This window comes from Cajanus cajan, chromosome 8, assembly GCF_000230855.2.
Source record: "Cajanus cajan strain Asha chromosome 8, NIPB_CcT2T_4, whole genome shotgun sequence".
NCBI classification, from domain to species: Eukaryota; Viridiplantae; Streptophyta; class Magnoliopsida; order Fabales; family Fabaceae; genus Cajanus; species Cajanus cajan.
The window spans coordinates 16,527,636-16,545,634 of NC_138524.1; the positions used below are offsets into that span (position 1 = coordinate 16,527,636).

The 17,999-nt window shown below is 34.1% G+C and overlaps 1 protein-coding gene across 3 annotated transcripts; it reads left to right on the forward strand.

Moving 5' to 3' along the window:
• Positions 1-451: 451 nt before the first annotated feature.
• Positions 452-4,949, forward strand: LOC145950786 (low affinity sulfate transporter 3-like). 3 transcript variants are annotated; one of them, XM_083062520.1, is made up of 6 exons: positions 452-2,062; positions 2,903-2,970; positions 3,559-3,644; positions 3,749-3,825; positions 4,427-4,533; positions 4,723-4,949. In XM_083062520.1, exons 2-5 carry the CDS (start codon positions 2,912-2,914, stop codon positions 4,487-4,489), a joined length of 285 nt encoding a protein of 94 aa, XP_082918646.1. In that variant the 5' UTR covers positions 452-2,062; positions 2,903-2,911; the 3' UTR covers positions 4,490-4,533; positions 4,723-4,949. The 3 variants fall into 3 exon arrangements, with proteins under 3 accessions (XP_082918646.1, XP_082918645.1, XP_082918647.1); XM_083062519.1 differs by having other exon boundaries at positions 456-2,062; positions 4,427-4,949; XM_083062521.1 differs by lacking the exon at positions 4,427-4,533 and having other exon boundaries at positions 864-2,062.
• The last annotated feature ends 13,050 nt before the right edge of the window (positions 4,950-17,999 follow it).

Here is a 17,999-nt window from a genome sequence, read left to right on the forward strand (position 1 = left end):
CACAAAAGAGAAGAGACAAGTTACCCTTGAAGACAACCATGGCTCTTGATACCACATGATGGAACCAACTTCTCCATGAGAGCTAGTGGTTGATTCCTTCTCTTCTCCAAGGTTGATATGATGTGAAGGATGATCTCTTCAAGGGTATGGAAGTGGAGGATTTGATGTTTGGGAAGGTGAAGGGTGACGCACAAAATGAAGGAGACAAATGGATGGTGTTTGGTGGTGTAGCTCCTTTAGGCTAGCTCACTTCACTTAGGATGATGAAGGCCAACCAAGGAAGACCCAAGCTCACTCTAGGTAGAGAGGAGAGGATAGGGGGCCATGGAGTTCCTAGGGGACTAAGGAAGGAATGAAGAGGCACAAAGGCTCACTCAAATTCATTAATTTCCAAAGTGGCTACAAGGTGGGTTACCTAGAGTACTTATAGGGAAAGAAAGGCATCTAGGGTTTCTTGGGAGCATTTGGCCAAAATTTTGGTGTCCAAATGCACCCTAAATGAACCCTAAATGCATCCCAAATGAAATGGGTCTCATCCCTCCTAAAAGACTAAACTACCCTTAGGTCAAAAAAAGAAAGAAATGAACTTTTGACCTTAAAAATAAGGCTTAAGTCCTAAAATAAATCCTAAGACTAATTTTGCCCCATAATACAAAGGCTAAATAAAAATACAAAATAAAATCCTAATATCTAATGTACCCCAAAATACAAGGGCAAAATGGGAAAAGGAAGCAACAAATTAAGGAAATGGCTAAAATTCCACACACATGATGATCATGACCTTTGGTGTGGTGTGTTCTTCATCTTCCTCTACTCTCCTAGCCATGGACCTTGTGATAGGCCCTATATGATGCTTCACGGATGGTCCTCCATCACATTTCTTGCCTTCAACACTACAACATTTTTTATATTAGGCAACGAGTTTTTAGGCAACGCCTAAAAAAATGTTCTCGAAATATGGAATAAGCAACAATTTTGTAAACTGTTGGCATTTTGTTTGACAACAATCATAAAACCGTTCCCAAAATCACATATAGGCAACAATTTTGTAAACTGTTGGAATTTTGTTTGACAACAATCATAAAACCGTTTCCAAAATCACATAAAGGCAACAATTTTGTAAACTGTTGGTATTTTGTTTGACAACAACCATAAAACCGTTACCAAAAGCACATATAGGCAACAATTGATCAAAGCGTGCACTATTCTCTTTTCAATATTAACATAACTATTCTTGCACTACTAAGAAAGATACCTTCACACCCCCTTCTCCACCTCTTCACATACCCTTCCTCATCTCCCAACCCCACACCCCTTCTCTCTTCATCATCGCCCTCTCCGCCCCCTCCCTCGCCCTCTTCCGCTGCCTCCGCCACTCTATGCCGCCGCCTCTCTCCTCTTCAGCTGGCGCTCCCCCTGGCCAGACTTTGCAGTGTGAGCTACGTGCGCCGACTCCGTCGCTGCACTGTCAGCGCGCGACACCAGGCAGCCGTTCTCCTCCTTCCTCAAGCTGCTCACTGAGGTGCTTTTCACGGAGTAGGAGCTGAGCTTGCAGGCCGCCTCTACGCTCTGCATCACCACCGCGATCGCCACGGCTCTGGATCCGAACATGCCCAGGCTCTAGATCCTAACCCATGTCGCCGCCATACCGAAGCTCTAAGGCGGAGCCACCCCCGCTGCCTCCGCCAGTGATGCCGCAGCTAGAGATCGTCGGGAATCCATTCGTGTACCAACTCCACCTGCGCCGGCCATGGCTCTGACCTCTACCGAGACGACTCCGCCGCGCTTGTCCTCAAATTCGTCGCCTTCGCCTCCATCCTCCTCCCCGGCATGGCCGGAATCTCCATCCTTCTCGTCGGACGCCACCGCCGCTTCCTCCGCATCGACGGCAACCTCTTCGTCGCCGCCAAATCCTCAATATAAAGAACTCCATTAAGCCCTTCGATGCCTGCTGCCTCTGCCTCAAATCCTTAATCGACCCTATGAGCTGTCACAAGGGCCATCTCTTTTGCAAAGAGTGCATTCTCCAGTGCCTCTTGTCTTAGAAGAAAGACATTCAAAGGTCTATTTTCTATCTCGCTTTATTTTATTTCAAATTGCAAACCCTATGATTCAACTCCAATTAGTTGCATTTCTATTGGTCCTTTGTTGAACAAGAGTGGGATACCTTTTGCTGTGCCTTTTAATTGGAATGGATATGAAAATAATCTCACTTATATTCTTATTGTCGACGGACGTTTGTTTAATTGAAGCTGCTAGAATTACTGTACAATCTTAGATGAGATTTTCTACAAGGCTAGATTTTTTCTTTGACACAATCAATTTGCTTCACTGGGTTGAATGCTTTTGGAATTTAGATAGCTGAGCTGTGTTGTTTAAGGCATCATTTTTCCGGTGTTGCATGATTTGTTTTGTGAAGTTGAGTTGAATTTTGTTTGTTGCAACTTGCAACTCAGTAATTATATGGCTGCCTTGGGAAGGTGATGTCCTGTTTGTGAATATTGGTTTGTTTCATGTCTCTGTCACAGCGGTCCTTCTTGCAAACTGTTGATTGAGGATTTTGTTCAGTTGTAATGTTCTCTTTGAAATTTTCTATATTTGTGATGGTCTCATTAGTCATAAGTATAACCATGTCAATTATTTTGGATTTCTGTCTATTAATATTGATAAATGTCATATCCTGCTCACTAAAAGTTTTAATGGTATAAAATAGAACTTTTGTCCTGCTCACTAAAAGTTTGTTATTTTTATTGCTTCTTCATTTAACTAATTTGGATTTTACTGTCTTCACAGTTGGCTGTATTCATATATATTGATAATTTATGCCGGTAAATAAATGTTTTGAAGGATATGAATATGAAACAAAGGCTTAAAAGGATAAGAAACCTTAAATGTTTTGCAGATTATTGCCATGTTGAAGGAGAAACTTGGAGTGAAATCAGATAAAGATCTGCCAATGGTGGATTACAGGTAGAAATTTTTATACATGCTTTTGCAATTATGTTGTTGCAATTCTAGCATTCTAATATGTAAAAAGAATGATGCTTAGTTCATTAGCTACTTCGATTTTGGAATTTTCTTTCAAGATTTGATTCATGTTATTGAAAGGTAATATTCCAAATGTAAAACAGTTTTCTTGTTGGTTACCAGCGCATCCGATACATGCGTAATTTTAAAATAGAGTTTGATACAAATACAATGTGGAATTATATTGATTAATTTTGAGCTTATTTTATTAAGCTTCACAATCAAACATGTGAATAAACTCTTAAGTTGTAAGCTCTCGTATGGTTAATTAAGATCTTTACTCAAACACCATTTAATATTAAACTTAGGAAACGCAAATCTACAATTAATTTTTATTTATGTTGCAGGAAACATTGATAAATATATAATGCACTAAAAAATTTCGTTTGAAATATCTTCTTGTTTAGGCATTTGGCCAGCATTTGTACCTTCTCGAGAGAACTTTTAAAAAGAAAAAAAATAAAGTAGTTACTTCTCGAGGGGTTTATAGCCAAAATTAGAACCATGTATGAATTTTTTCACTTGTTCCAGAATACTCAAGTGGGTCACCCAAGATGAAGATGAGCTTAAAGAAACCACCAAGGGTCGAGTCCAAGCAGTAATTCTTGACATGACAAGTGAGTTTCTGTTAAATATTTCATATCAAAAGAATTTTAATGCCTAAACATTTATAAATTTGATACTATATATGCCAATGACCCTGTGCAATTCTCTTTCATAGACTTGATGAATGTTGATACTTCCGGAATTCTAGCTCTTGAGGAACTGCACAAGAGGTTGCTTTCACGTGGTGTAGAAGTAAGGCTACTCTGAATTTGATTATATTCTTTGACATTAATATACACAGGATTAAATATGTTTTTACATTACTAACAGCAAATAAGTGAATGGTCCAAATTTCTATAAATAAAAGAAGATAATTTTTTTTTAACATAAGACACATTTTTAAAAATGAAACACTAAAATAAGATGATCTTTTGTAGAAAGACTATAGATGAATATTTCATTATGTAAAAGTTTATTAAAAAAATTATAGGTTGATAGATAAAAATTATCATGCTAATTTACACTTGAAAATGAAAAGAGAAAAATATATGTATGGTTGATATATAGTCGGATGTGAAAGTTGTGTTAAATGGAATTTTTTTTCCTATGAATTTGTGCTTATTTCTTTTGTTTGTTAATTATCATGTAATAGAAACTTGAAAACTGAGTAATTTTATTTCTTCCATTTAAATTATTATGTAATGATGATGTTGAAATTTAATGCCTTTTTTCTTATTTTGTTACATCTTTTCACTTGTTTTATGTTCAAACTTGTTTCCATAAACATGCCAATATAAATGTCCGTGCTATAGCTCAAGGTTGTTCTGAGTACAATGTTATTGTTGTTGTTAAGCGAGAGGATTGTATAAAGGCTTTACGAGCTGTGGATAATATAATGGAGAATGCTAAGCAATGACAATAGTGTAGCACCTCCTTCTTCTGCCTCAACCCATAGTCCTGGTCATGATAAGCTATAATTTATTCCTTTGTCAAGTTCTAAATTATATTTTAATTCATTTCATTTGTGTATACCAAACCAGTTACAAAAGTTTTCTTGTGTATAACTAGCTTTAACTCATGTTAATTGTTGGGGATTGATTGGGGATTAATTCTATAAGTTTTCTAAGTGAAAAAATAATTTATGTGCAGGAAAGACTTGATAATGAAGATCAGCCTTATGATGATGAAGAGACTGAATGATGTTACTTACATGGATGGATGACTAGCCTTATAATTTGTTTTATTATTTTTTGAGGGTGAAATCAATTCTTTATTGAGCACATGAGAAATGTCTTCTTGAAGAAGACGATGTACAAGAGGATTATCAATCCAAAATAATGTATAGTTCTTCTTATTAATATGAGTTGTTTAATATACTATTTGTATTATAATTATAGGTGCGTATTACATATATATGATTTCACAGGATAAAGTAAAATTTAGACAATATTTTAGACAACATTAAAAAAATGTTAAATTTAGTCAATTTTTAAATTTAGACAACGTTGGGCGTTTATTTAGACACTATTTACAAAATTGTAGCTTAAATTTAGTCTAAATTGTTACCTATATTATCTCATTGACAACCTTAAAAAAAATGTTCCCTGATGTCACTAGCAACGGTCATAAAAGTGTTGCCTATAAAAATAGACTACATTTCTAAAACCGTTCTTTAAAAATTAATAGTGTTGCCTTAAATTAAAAAAAAACCGTTGCCACTGAAGATCATGAAAACCGTTCTTGAAAGTTTAGGTAACGGTTTTTTTGACATCGTGGGCACAGGCTAAAAAACCGTTGCATATTGAAATAGGCAACGGTTGATAAATCCACGCTTGAAAAACCGTTGCCAAACCGTTCCCTAAACTTTTAGGAACGGTTTTTTTGGCTTTCAACAACGTTTTTTTATTGTTGCCATAGATAACAAATGTTGTAGTGCAAATTGAACAATCTTAATATCGCTGAAAGTCTTGTGAATTTTGTACAGTTTGGATACAACGACTTCTCCAAATCGTTGCACATAGTTTCATACATATGTGCACGCTTGAATGATTCTGGACCAACATCACGAAGCATCTCCTCTAACCGATCATCCATATCTATCTCTTGTGTAAATGTTTGAGTTTGATTTTTGACTGATTCACTTTGAATGTCAACATTTTCACCATGCCATATCTAACGTGTATAATTGTTAAGAAATCCATCACACAAAAGATGTTCTCTTATAACATCAAGTTCTGGGCGAGTCGCATTACAACAATTAACACAAGGACAAAAAAACCTTCCATTCATATCATCATTAGCATTTCGTATTACATATTCAATAAAATATTCTACTCCAGTCTCATACTCATCACTTATACGTGATGCATGTATCCAACTTCGATTCAATAACCAACTTTTATCCATAATTTATGTTCTTCATAAAAGAAAAATAGACCATGAACGTTAATCTCACTATTTTAATCATTTGTATTAAATTTCAAAAGGGAAACTAAGGTTCACTCAATATGTGCATAAATATAACATCATACTAATTTATAAAAATCAAATAAACCACCTAATTTTTCTAAACACTAAATTACTAGGTAGACATTAATTATATCACAAATTATTAAATAAAATACAAATATATAACACATAAATACAAGGGGTCCAATTAAGAAAAATGCCTAAAACTACTTTAGTGTCTGGAACGGCCCCAGAACGGGCTGTTCTGCAAGCAGAACGGGCTGTACTGCTTGCAGAATGACCCGTAGCTGCAAGCAGAACGGCCCGTACTGCAAGCAGCACGGCCCGTTCTGCAAGCAGTACAAGTCGTTCTGCTTGCAGTACAGGCCGTTTTGCTTGCAGTACAGGCCGTTCTGCTTGCAGTACAGGCCGTACTGCAAGCAGTACAGTCCGTTTTGCTTGCAGTACGGGCCGTTCTACTTGCCGTACGGGTCGTTCTGGGGCCGTTCCAGACTCAAAGTTCGCCCAGAAACAACGAAATAAGACGCATGAAACGAAAATGTTACCTCAATGTTGTATTCGTCCTAGAAAATGAGAAGTTTCACACTTCAGAGAGTCCCTAGAGAGTAAAGAGGAAGAATATATGATATTGAAGCAAAATAGTAGACAATGGAACAATAGGAGCAGAGATAGTGTAATTAATTCTCTGATACTACTTTTAAAATCGGCTGCTCAATAACCGATTTGAAAAGTGATACTTTTAAAATCGGCTGCTCAAGAGCCCATTTTAAAAGTAGCGTCAGAGACTTTTAAAATCGGTCATAGCGTAGCCGATTTTAAAAGTAATGCCATTATTTACAAAATTGTCACCGCATCACTTTTAAAATCGGCTACCTGATGACCGATTTTAAAACCCCGATTTTAAAAGCCATTTTTGTACTAGTGCTTGTATTGGTCAATGTAATAATGAGGACATCAAACAAAAGAACAAGATTGTAGACTAACTAGAAAAGAAACGAGGGAAAATATATTTGAAATTTGACTTATCTTTGTTTTATGCATTCAAGTTTTATATACTTTAAACAAACAGAATCTGTTTCATATTTTGATCCAAATATTGCCATGTGCTATGATATTGTAGGGCTTGACTAGTCTCCAGGATTTTGATTCCTAACAAAAGAATTGGAAAACAAAATGAATTATTTGGTGTAATGTTTTGAAAACTAACTTGAAGATTGAACAAACAAGGCAAATGCTCCTGAAAAATATTTTGAAGCTTGAAGTTGCTATAATTTTGTTTTCTTCTTGCATGTCTAGTGTGCTTAACACAAATTGAATCTGTCAGATTTTGATCCAGACAGTCTTTTTCCTGTAGAAGGAAGTAACATTGGCCAACACTCTCCAGTTGCAACTTTTTAAAAATGGGATTGAAGATTAAAACAAGAAGACCATGCTTGTTTGATTCAATAAGTTAAATTTTTAGTGAAATTGGATACGTAGCTTGTTCATGGCCAACCATATTATATCTTGATTACAACATTGATAGAGTGGCTGGTTTACAAAATGTAATTTCACATAACCCATCTGAACATGAACAAGCGGAGGAGAAATGGGGGTAATGACAACTTTTCTTGGGTGTCCTCAATCTCATGTCCAAAAGTCGTTACATTCCAATTACATAATCTCAATCTCATGAATAATTACGTTGGATTTTTAATAAAGTTAGTGTATCAGTTTGAAACTCTTTCATGTGTGTATAGGTATTTATGTAATTGCAGCATCTGTGAGCAGATTGCCCTCACAACAATTAAGAGAAAGTTAAGTTACAGAAGCTGCCAAGAAAAAAAGGATCATCCTTTGCCATTTGCAATTGCTTCTTGTCAGATAATGAAACTGATAACCATAATTCTTGAAACCTGAATTTTTATGTTAAATTAATTAACAAGATTGTAACGAAAATGTAGCAGAATCGATGGGGGTAAATTCCAAAAACAAACTATTCATTGGTCTTTTCAATAAGGTATTATCAGACTCATAAATCTCAAATTCAGAAAATTCGCACCCAAGTATCAAAACTTAATTTGCTGCAACTGGATATAAGTAAAATTCTTATACAATACAATGAAGAAAACTTTTGATTTAGTTTCATATCACTTTGATCGAGAAATGGTCTAAATTTTTTGACTTGCTTCAAGACTGCTCTGGAGGTTTCTTGAGTTATCAGCCTAGATAGGCTAGGCATGGTTGGTGAGTATGCTTGCTCATGGCCATGTCTTGTGCCACCTTCAACCGGAGTGGGGTCTAAACCGCCACCTAAGTCATATACTCATGTGGTTTCTGCTCCAGCCTTGGCTGGACCGTCTCTTTCACAGCTTCCTACCTTGATATCTCTCCCTAAACCTTGTTGGAAGATGTCTAATTTTTATGAAAATGAAAACAAAACAAAAAAAAAAATATTCAAATCAAATAAGGCCTTATAATTTCTGCATCAGACTTCTACATCCCTACTATATCGGTTAGAAAACAAATTTTTAGACAGTTTGTATTGCAAAAGACTCAGCCATCTACCATACCACAATATGAAATTAAAGATCTATTCCCCAACTATCATTCAACTCACCTATTCATACATGTTACCAAGCACACTTACATATTGCATCCTATGTTTATGTTTATTAGGGTGTTAATTTTCTCTATCAAAGTAGTCTTAAATAATTTGTATTAAGAATATGCTACTATTTTTCTTTGACTTAAATTAATCCTTTTATGCGAATATTTTACAGATAAGTATTTTGCGAAATTCAATATAATTAAATTATTTATATAATTTATTCTCAAAATATAACTTGTACATTTCTTAACCCGTACAATGCACGAGTCAATATCTGGTTATAACTAAATTAACGAGCAAATATTATTTGCCTACACAATTTACTTTTTTTTTAATGAATACAAACAACTTTTAACCTAATTTAAACTAAACAAAAAATTGTAGAAATTTTAAAATATTTTATTTTCATAATTAGAAAAATCTCAATAGCTAACAATAGTTTAATCCACTTCTACCAATTTTTAGTTAAGTGTCTCCGAAAAGGATAAAAGAAATTGGTAGTTGAAAAGTTTAAAGGAAATCAATGAAATTTCCCGGTCATCAACGAATGCTACGGAAGAAATTAGAAGCTATTAACTTCAAAGAAAATCAAAGAATATGATACGGGTATGAATTTAAAAAAAAAACATTTATGTATTTTTTTTATAGTTAAAACATAAAATTTTTTAATTTAATGCAAATTAAATGTATTTAGATATTAATAAAATAATAAAAATTGAAAAAAATATTTGAATTTAAAATTTGAAGCATAATATTATTTTTGTTAAATATAGATGTTACCGATTAAAAAAAGAATAAGAAAATATTTGAAATTATAATTTATAATCAAAATAGTTAACAATTATCTTACATCATAACTATTGTATTCTATCAAGATTTCTCTAACCTCAACATTGATATAGGTACCTCAAATCATTTGTAAGATCAAATACTTAAAGGGAAAAATTATTCATCATCAGCATTCATAAACTACATTTTCATAACTTAATCTTTAAAGAAATCGTGTAATTCAAACACCTTACAGTAATGCAAAAAGGCGCTTTTACGTCACCTAAATGACGTTGAAAAATGGCACCACCGACGTTATAAAAACGCGTTGGCATGTACCGTAATTTGGTAGATTATTTACTTCGGTCCTAATTGGGTCCGACGTAAATTTTAACATCTACGTCGGCTATGCATTGTGTCCGACGTAGATATTAAAATTTACGTCGAACCCAATTAGGGCCGACGTAAATAACCCGCAGCTGCTTATTAAAAGAAGGTGCATGTGCGCGCAGTAGCTAGATTTCAAAAATTCACCTCCCCCACGTTGTTTCTTCCTCATCCCTCCCGCACTAGCTAGCTGTTTTTCTTTCTCATCCCTCCGCCTCCTCCTCAAATTGTGGCTGTCCTCCTCATCTGCACCTTCTTCTGTTTTTCTTCTTCGGAGGGTTGCGTTGGTTTCTTCTTCACCTGTTGATGGAAATGGCTTAACCATACATCCATCTATTTTTCTATGAGGTAACATCTTCTATCAAGTTTGTGTTTTCTGGGATTTTTTTTGTAATAATGTTTGTGCTGCATTTCGAGTTTTTGAAGCTGGAGAAGGAAGTGACCAAGTCCGGATTTGGAGCTGGGTCTATCAAGCAAAACGGGCCGTGCTGCTTGGAGAACGGGTTGTTCTGCAAGCAAAACAAGCCGTTCTCCAAGCAATACGGCCCATTCTGCTTGCATTCATTTTTTTTTTTAAATTTTTATGACTTTTTTACGTCGGACCTTGTCATGTTCGACGTAAATTTACGTCGGTTTTCGCACCCCGACGTAAATTTACGTCTCCCGCTTCTACGTCAGAAATTTTTCTGACGTAAAAACCCCTAAAATGACCAACGTAAAATGTGTATTGTGTACTAGTGTTAGCTGGAGTTAGATATATGTTATCAAATAGATCTTAATTTTATTATAAAGTTAAGACAATTATCTATAATTTCTATGAAGATCTCAAGAGATAAATATGTCATTTACTATTTTAAAAAAATACAAAACTATAATGTTTCATCCTAAATCTCACTACCCATCCTTCTTTCACTAATTTGATCATAACTTGAGTTCTACACACCCTTTTTAGGTGATTCTAATGGAATTTGAAAGCTAACATCTAGGGCTACAACTTTCATGATGATTATAAAACATAACTCATTTCCATTTATGTGTAGTTGAAATGCTTACAACACATACATATGCTTCATTTCGTGCATAGAGCATGAGATTCATCTTTTAACTTATATAACTCGATCATTCCTTAATATTTTTAATTTGATTCTTCAGTATAAATTGTAACCCCAAATATCTAATTTATAACCTAATAATAGGAACTAAATTTCATTAATTACATATAGAGAAATCACATAAATAGTAAGGTATATTCATACCAAAATTTTTAAAACAAGGTACAACTTACATCCAAACTCTTTTATCTCAATCCAATTGTTAAAAACATAGATTAAAGTCTAATATTACTTTATTATATTATCAATTACTCAATCTAACCTCAATTTCACATATTCATGCAATTAACATCAATCTTCACTTTGCTCCATATAAACAAGAGTTTCCTATAGGAACTATAGACACTCGTAGATTCTCAAACAATTCAAATTATATGAAATTATATATATATATATATATATATATATATATATAATTTAAACATCACATATAACGCACATAATTATATACGCATATCAATTTCTCATAAAATTACCGAAAATGCATTCCCTTAGAGTTATCATAAGAACCAACAAATAATTCAAGATCTACAAGATTAGCTCAATACATAGAATTAAACATACATATCACTTAATATCATCAATTAGAGTAATGAAAAATCATATAGAAGACAAAAATTAAAGAACAAATACAAATTGAATTTCCTCCTCTCCTCATTCAACGTATAAAACAAAAAGGAGATTGAGGGTCAATCTCACTACCCAACAATTATCCCATGCCTAGAGTGAGACTACTCACTTCCCTTTTATCTTGACGAGCTTTAGAAGATAGACATAGATATTTGGGGTGTTCTCCTATGAGCTTGTTCTCCCAAGCCTTTAGAGCATAGAGTAGAGGAAAAGAAAAAAGCGTAAAATAAAAACTGATCGAACAATTCCTTTTTTAAAAAACTTAACCCCATCTTAACCTAATATTTAAACACAATTAACCCCAGTTACAAAACTCTTTCCTCACTTAATAAAATAATTAAATTATTTAATTATAAAACTTTATAATATATCCATATACATATAAAATAATTAAAACAATTATTAAAACTATCTCAAATAATTATAACAAAATACAATAATTGTAACTAACAATATATATTAAAATACCATAAAATACATATTTTATAAAATAATTTTAATTATAGAAACAATTAAAGTATATATTTTCTCTAATACTTTCTATAACAAAATATCATAAAAATACACATTTCTCCAATAAATATTTTACAAAATAATTTCTTAATCATTTTATTAAAACACTCATAATTATTAAAAGCCTCTAAAATATTTTCTAAAATTCCTTCTAATTAATCAAAATATCCTTTTAATAATTTTATAAAATTTGGGGTGTTACGAACTATATAACAACAACATAAAAACAAGGGGAATGAGAAGCTTCTCACTCTAGCTAAACACACTCAACATATCCTTCATAGCAAAAGAACATCATTAACATCATCAAAACACAATAGCTTATTCACAAATACATCATATTATGAATCCCAAAAGACAAGTACAGTCACATGCAAGTATGAGATGCAAGACACAAATTTTGATTTGCATGCATGTGGTACCATTCACAAATATGGCCAGTGCATATACATAATGATTTAACAATTTGTCGATTTTCACACGTATGATGCATGTCACATTGACTCAATATCATGTTATCATTCAATGTGCATACTCAACAATTTGCCATACATACTATTTGACATTCACATACCATTTGCATCACTCAATCATTCACAACAATACCATTCATGTTGAAGTCATATCCATCAAGGTATAGAATCAATCACACCATTCATGTTCAAGTCATACTCATCAAGGTATAGAATCGATCACACAATTCATGTTTACACTCACAAAGAACAAGCATCAGGCATTGATTGCACCGAGCGGCAACCAACTGAAACCTAACTCATGCCCGACTTGAGTGGCACAGAGAACAACTTTTCTCTCAAGCATGATAGCACTCGACACCATCACCAAAAATTCAAATTTGCAAAAACACAACGTGCAATATACGAACCAAAACATGCATGTTTCCATTAAATTGGTAAAACACTCCAAAATAGTCACATAATACATCTATAAGGCACAATAAAATACATACAATTACATACTTCTACTAACTAATCACACCTTAACCCCCAAATGCATAGTTCTCATAGAAACTCACAGGCAACTCAAGCAGCTTCAATACACAAAATTGGTCATGCATAAACACAGTTAATAACAATACAAGAGTAAAAGAATCATCTGGGAGGAAAAAAATCATAAACAAATACAAATTGAGATTTTCTCTTATATAACACATACAACAAATACCAAGCTAAGACCAACCCACTACACCCAACAATTATCCTATACCTTATAGTGAGAATACTCACTGCTCCTTACCTTGATTAGCGTAGGGCGAAAGGCACAAGCCTTCGAAAGTGATCTCCTACAATCTCTTCTCCTCTCAGGTCTTGAGAGCGTAAAACGAAAAGTGAGAAAGCTTAAAAACAAACTACTTAACCCTTCTTTGTTTAAAACTTAACCCTTAACCCTTTAGTAACATATTCTAACTAGGTTCACTTTTTCTTCCCTTACTAATAATAAAACAACACAATAAAATAAAAAATTTATAATATTTACATACTAATATAATAATAGCGAACAACAATTATTAAAACACTCATTTTTATTATAAAAATATATTATAAAATTAGCCCTCTCATAATTGAAAATAATACACATATAATTAAATAATTAAAAAGCTAGGGGTGTTACAAAAATTATTTGAAAAATATGTCTCATAAATAACTAGAAAATAATATAAAATTATAGTTATTTTGAATTTTCAATTGCCTTTTGGAGTTATTTATGCAATTTTCACCATGTTAGTAATACTTTTTTTTTTTATGTGAACTTTAGTTGAGTTCAACAGTTTCTACATAAATGAATCTAATGAGACAAATTTTAAGTCTTGAATGAGTCAAAAAGTAATTCAAAATCATGTCTCGTAATTGAAAACAATCATTGTCTCAAAATGATCAAATTGGTCCAAATTTAAAGAGATAAAGAAACACAATAAACATTTTAAAAAATAAAGGACCAAAATGAATCTAACAAATAATATAAAGAATCAAAAATATAATTTAACCTTTTAATAAATACCTATTGTATTATCTTTTATTTTATTTTTTAAAATAAAATATTAAGAGACACAAAATATCTGTTTTTCCTCTGAATTATACTATTATATAAATGAAATACTACTCTTTATAACTTTATTTTTCACTTTTGGACTATTGTACCTTCAATTATTTAGGAAAAATTAAAAAAATTAAGAGTTATTTTAATAAATAATTCAATCTTCCATCGGATTGATAACTTCCTTATACTCTTTGATAAATACCCACTTTATTGTTTATTTTTTAAAAGGTCTAACAAGATGAGAAACTTCCTAACCTTTTTCAATAACTACTTACTTTTTTTTATATATATTTTATTTGTGCTCTTTTAAAAATTTAAGAGACACTAAATGACTCTTTTTCTATGCTTAGTCTATAATAAAGGAGTTACATTCTATGTAAATTTTCTCTCTCCACTTTTTAGTGTACAATTAAAACCTTCAATTAATAAAAAAAAAATCTTATGATGTGTGAATAACCACCTAATAAGCTATCTTTCTTTAATTTTTTTAAAATAAAAAAATTTAGATGCACGAAATGCTTTCCCCGATTAATAATAATAACTAATTAATTAATAATAAATTTATAAACTTGACTTTTTATGTATGATGATACAAACTGTATCAAAGGTGCCTCCAGAAAACAAGGAAATAATAGATAAAGAAGAAGAATAGTTAATGGAATCAGACCAAAGCTTCTCCAAGGCAGAGAAAGGTTCTCTTAACTCCAAATTCTATTTCTAAAATGTTTGGGCCTTTCGTGATATATCTTGAAAGGCCTAACCCTATATGGTATATTCCTATAATTTGCTCATATATTAATGTACTATTTTAATACATTGTAAACACATTAATATAGTATATAATAATATTAAAAAAGATATTATTTGTATTATTTAAACGCACTGACCTAAAAGTAATTTAAATGAATTAAAGTCATATTTTAATTAAACAAACATTAACAAAATTATTTACATCCTATACTTTATTTTTAAAAAACCTTAATTTTAGATCGAATCATAAGCCACCTTTAAATTAATGGTCTATCATATTTTCATAACTAGTTGACATAAATAATAATTTATTTATCTTAAACTGTCTGAAATTTGAGTATATAATAGATTATATCAGAAGTAGAATACTCATTTTGCATATTTTTTTTTTCTAGCAAGGACCAGTCTGCTTAGAAGAGTATTTTGTAACTATTCCATATATATTTTTTTTTTAAAAATCCCTGCTTTTGCAGAAGAAAAGAAGCAAAAGGAAAGTCATCAATGTGATTGTTAAACACAATTATGAGAAATCAAGTAAAGAATCTTTCCAAGAAAAAAGTAAAAGTCCAAAGCCACAATTAGAGGCTTTTATTATTCTTTACTTCCTGTGCTGGCTGTAAAGTTAGGAATAATGGTCTCACCAGACACGGTTCAGTGGAAAAATAGTGTGTTCATATTAATTTGTGCAATTTATAATATTTTTTTTTCAAATGTATATTTAAGACGTGTAACAGTTAAATAACATCACGACACTGTAACTATTTGTGAACCAAAATTAATACTCATTAGACATAAGATTATTCACCATACATGTTAACTATATTCATAAATATATACTACCTCCTTTCCCAACTTATTTTTCCAGTTTTTATTATTTATTATTGTACCGTCCTGGTCAAAATCCGACCTGTACCTCCATTCGGCAGTAGGGCGATCATGGTCTTCTACTCGGCATTAACCCGACTGAGGGCTCAGCACATACCTAGTCGGTCATAACTCGACTTGGCCTGCGAGCTCGATTCCTCTCGCCTGTAAGGGGACTACTCGGCATTAACCTGACCGGGTCCTCGGCATGGACCCAGTCGGTCGGAACCCGACTAGACTTGTTCCCTTTAACCCCGCGCCATCATGATAAGAACAGTTGGGGAAATCCTTCCATTCTCGGGGCCCAAGAGGCCCATGAACGACGTACCAAAAAACCCAAAACCCTAGAGTTGAGGAGGCAGATCACACTTTTGAATGCTCTAGCTTTGAGGCTTGACCTAGGAAAAAACCCTAGTGCACCCCTTGGTCAGAACATTTTGGCGCCCACCGTGGGACTACGGTGAAACTTTTCCTACGCCCCAAGTAACACAGAAGAACCCACACTTTACCATGGCGAGAGGCGGCATATCCAACAGCGACTCACAACACCCTACCATGGAGGAGATGATGGCATTGATCAACAGTTTGAGGGAGGAGAATGCGCGATCCAGGGAGAGAGAGGAGGCTATTCAACGAGAAAACGAGGAGATTAGGAGGCGGGCGGACGAGATGCAAGCTATGATAACGGCCAACACCAGGACGGTAGAGGAAGATGTCATGATGGAAGTCCCTAGGGATTTTCGTCCTTTTTCGGAGGCCATAGAGGCCGAGACCATCCCGAGGGATCATCGGATTCCCCAAGTCAAACCTTTTGATGGAACTCAAGATCCCAGTAAGCACTTGACGGATTTCCGCGCTCAAATGTTGATTTGTGGAGGAAGTATGGAAGTCCGCTGCAAACTATTCATGGGTACACTCAAAAAAGCAGCACTGGATTGGTTTAGTGGTCTCCCTGACCGATCAATCACCGACTTTGATGTCTTTAGTCGGCTCTTCATGGCACAGTTCGCCGCTAACAAGAAGAAACCACCGATCACATCGGACTTGTTCGATCTTAAACAACAGCGGGAGGAATCGTTGAAGGACTTTCTGCAAAGGTTCAATGAGGTCGCCTTGAGGATAGCGTCCTTGGATGAAAGAGTGACAGTCATCGCGTTCCAGAAGGGCTTAAGGTTTGGAGCTTTCGACATCGCGCTGGAGAGAAAGCGAATTGTCAAACGATGTCGGAGGTGAGAGCTTTCGCCCTGAGTCACATCAAGACGGAGGAGGGACAAATCAACAAAAGGGCAGCTGAAAGCCGAGAAGCTGGGGTCGCCCCAAGAGAATTTTATCCCATATAAAAATGTGAAAAGGTTTTTTGCTGAGAAGGTTTTTAACGAGACACCACTAATCAATAATTCCAATTTTATTAGATACCATCTCTTTTATCTTTCCATGATCGACAGGTGTGTTATTTAAAGGCAACAAACTCGTGATTGTCGGCAAAAGTCCGACTGGGCGAGTATAAATAACTCGAAGACAAACTCGTGATTGATCGGTAAAAGTCCGACTAGGCGAGTATAAATAAATCGAAGACAAAACTCGTGATTGTCGGCAAAAGTCCGACTGGGCGAGTATAAATAACTCGAAGACAAACTCGTGATTGTCGCAAAAGTCCGACTAGGCGAGTATAAATAACTCGAAGACCAAACTCGTGATTGATCGGTAAAAATCCGACTGGGCGAGTATAAATAACTCGAAGACCAAAATCGTGATTGTCGGAAAAAGTCTGACTGGGCAAGTATAAATAATTCGAAGACCAAACTCGTGATTGTCGGCAAAAGTCCGACTGGGCGAGTATAAATAACTCGAAGACAAACTCGTGATTGTCAGCAAAAGTCTGACTGGGCGAGTATAAATAACTCGAAGACCAAACTCGTGATTGTCGGCAAAAGTCTGACTGGGCGAGTATAAATAACTCGAAGACAAACTCGTGATTGATCGGTAAAAGTTCGACTGGGCGAGTATAAATAACTAGAAGACAAACTCGTGATTGTCGGCAAAAGTCCGACTAGGCGAGTATAAATAACTCGAAGACCAAACTCGTGATTGATCAGTAAAAGTCCGACTGGGCGAGTATAAATAACTCGAAGACCAAACTCGTGATTGATCGGTAAAAATTCGTCTGGGCGAGTATAAATAACTCGAAGACAAAACTCGTGATTGATCGGTAAAAATCCGACTGGGCGAGTATAAATAACTCGTTCAAATCGGTATTTTGGCGACTAAATATGAAGCTTGTTGCTTAA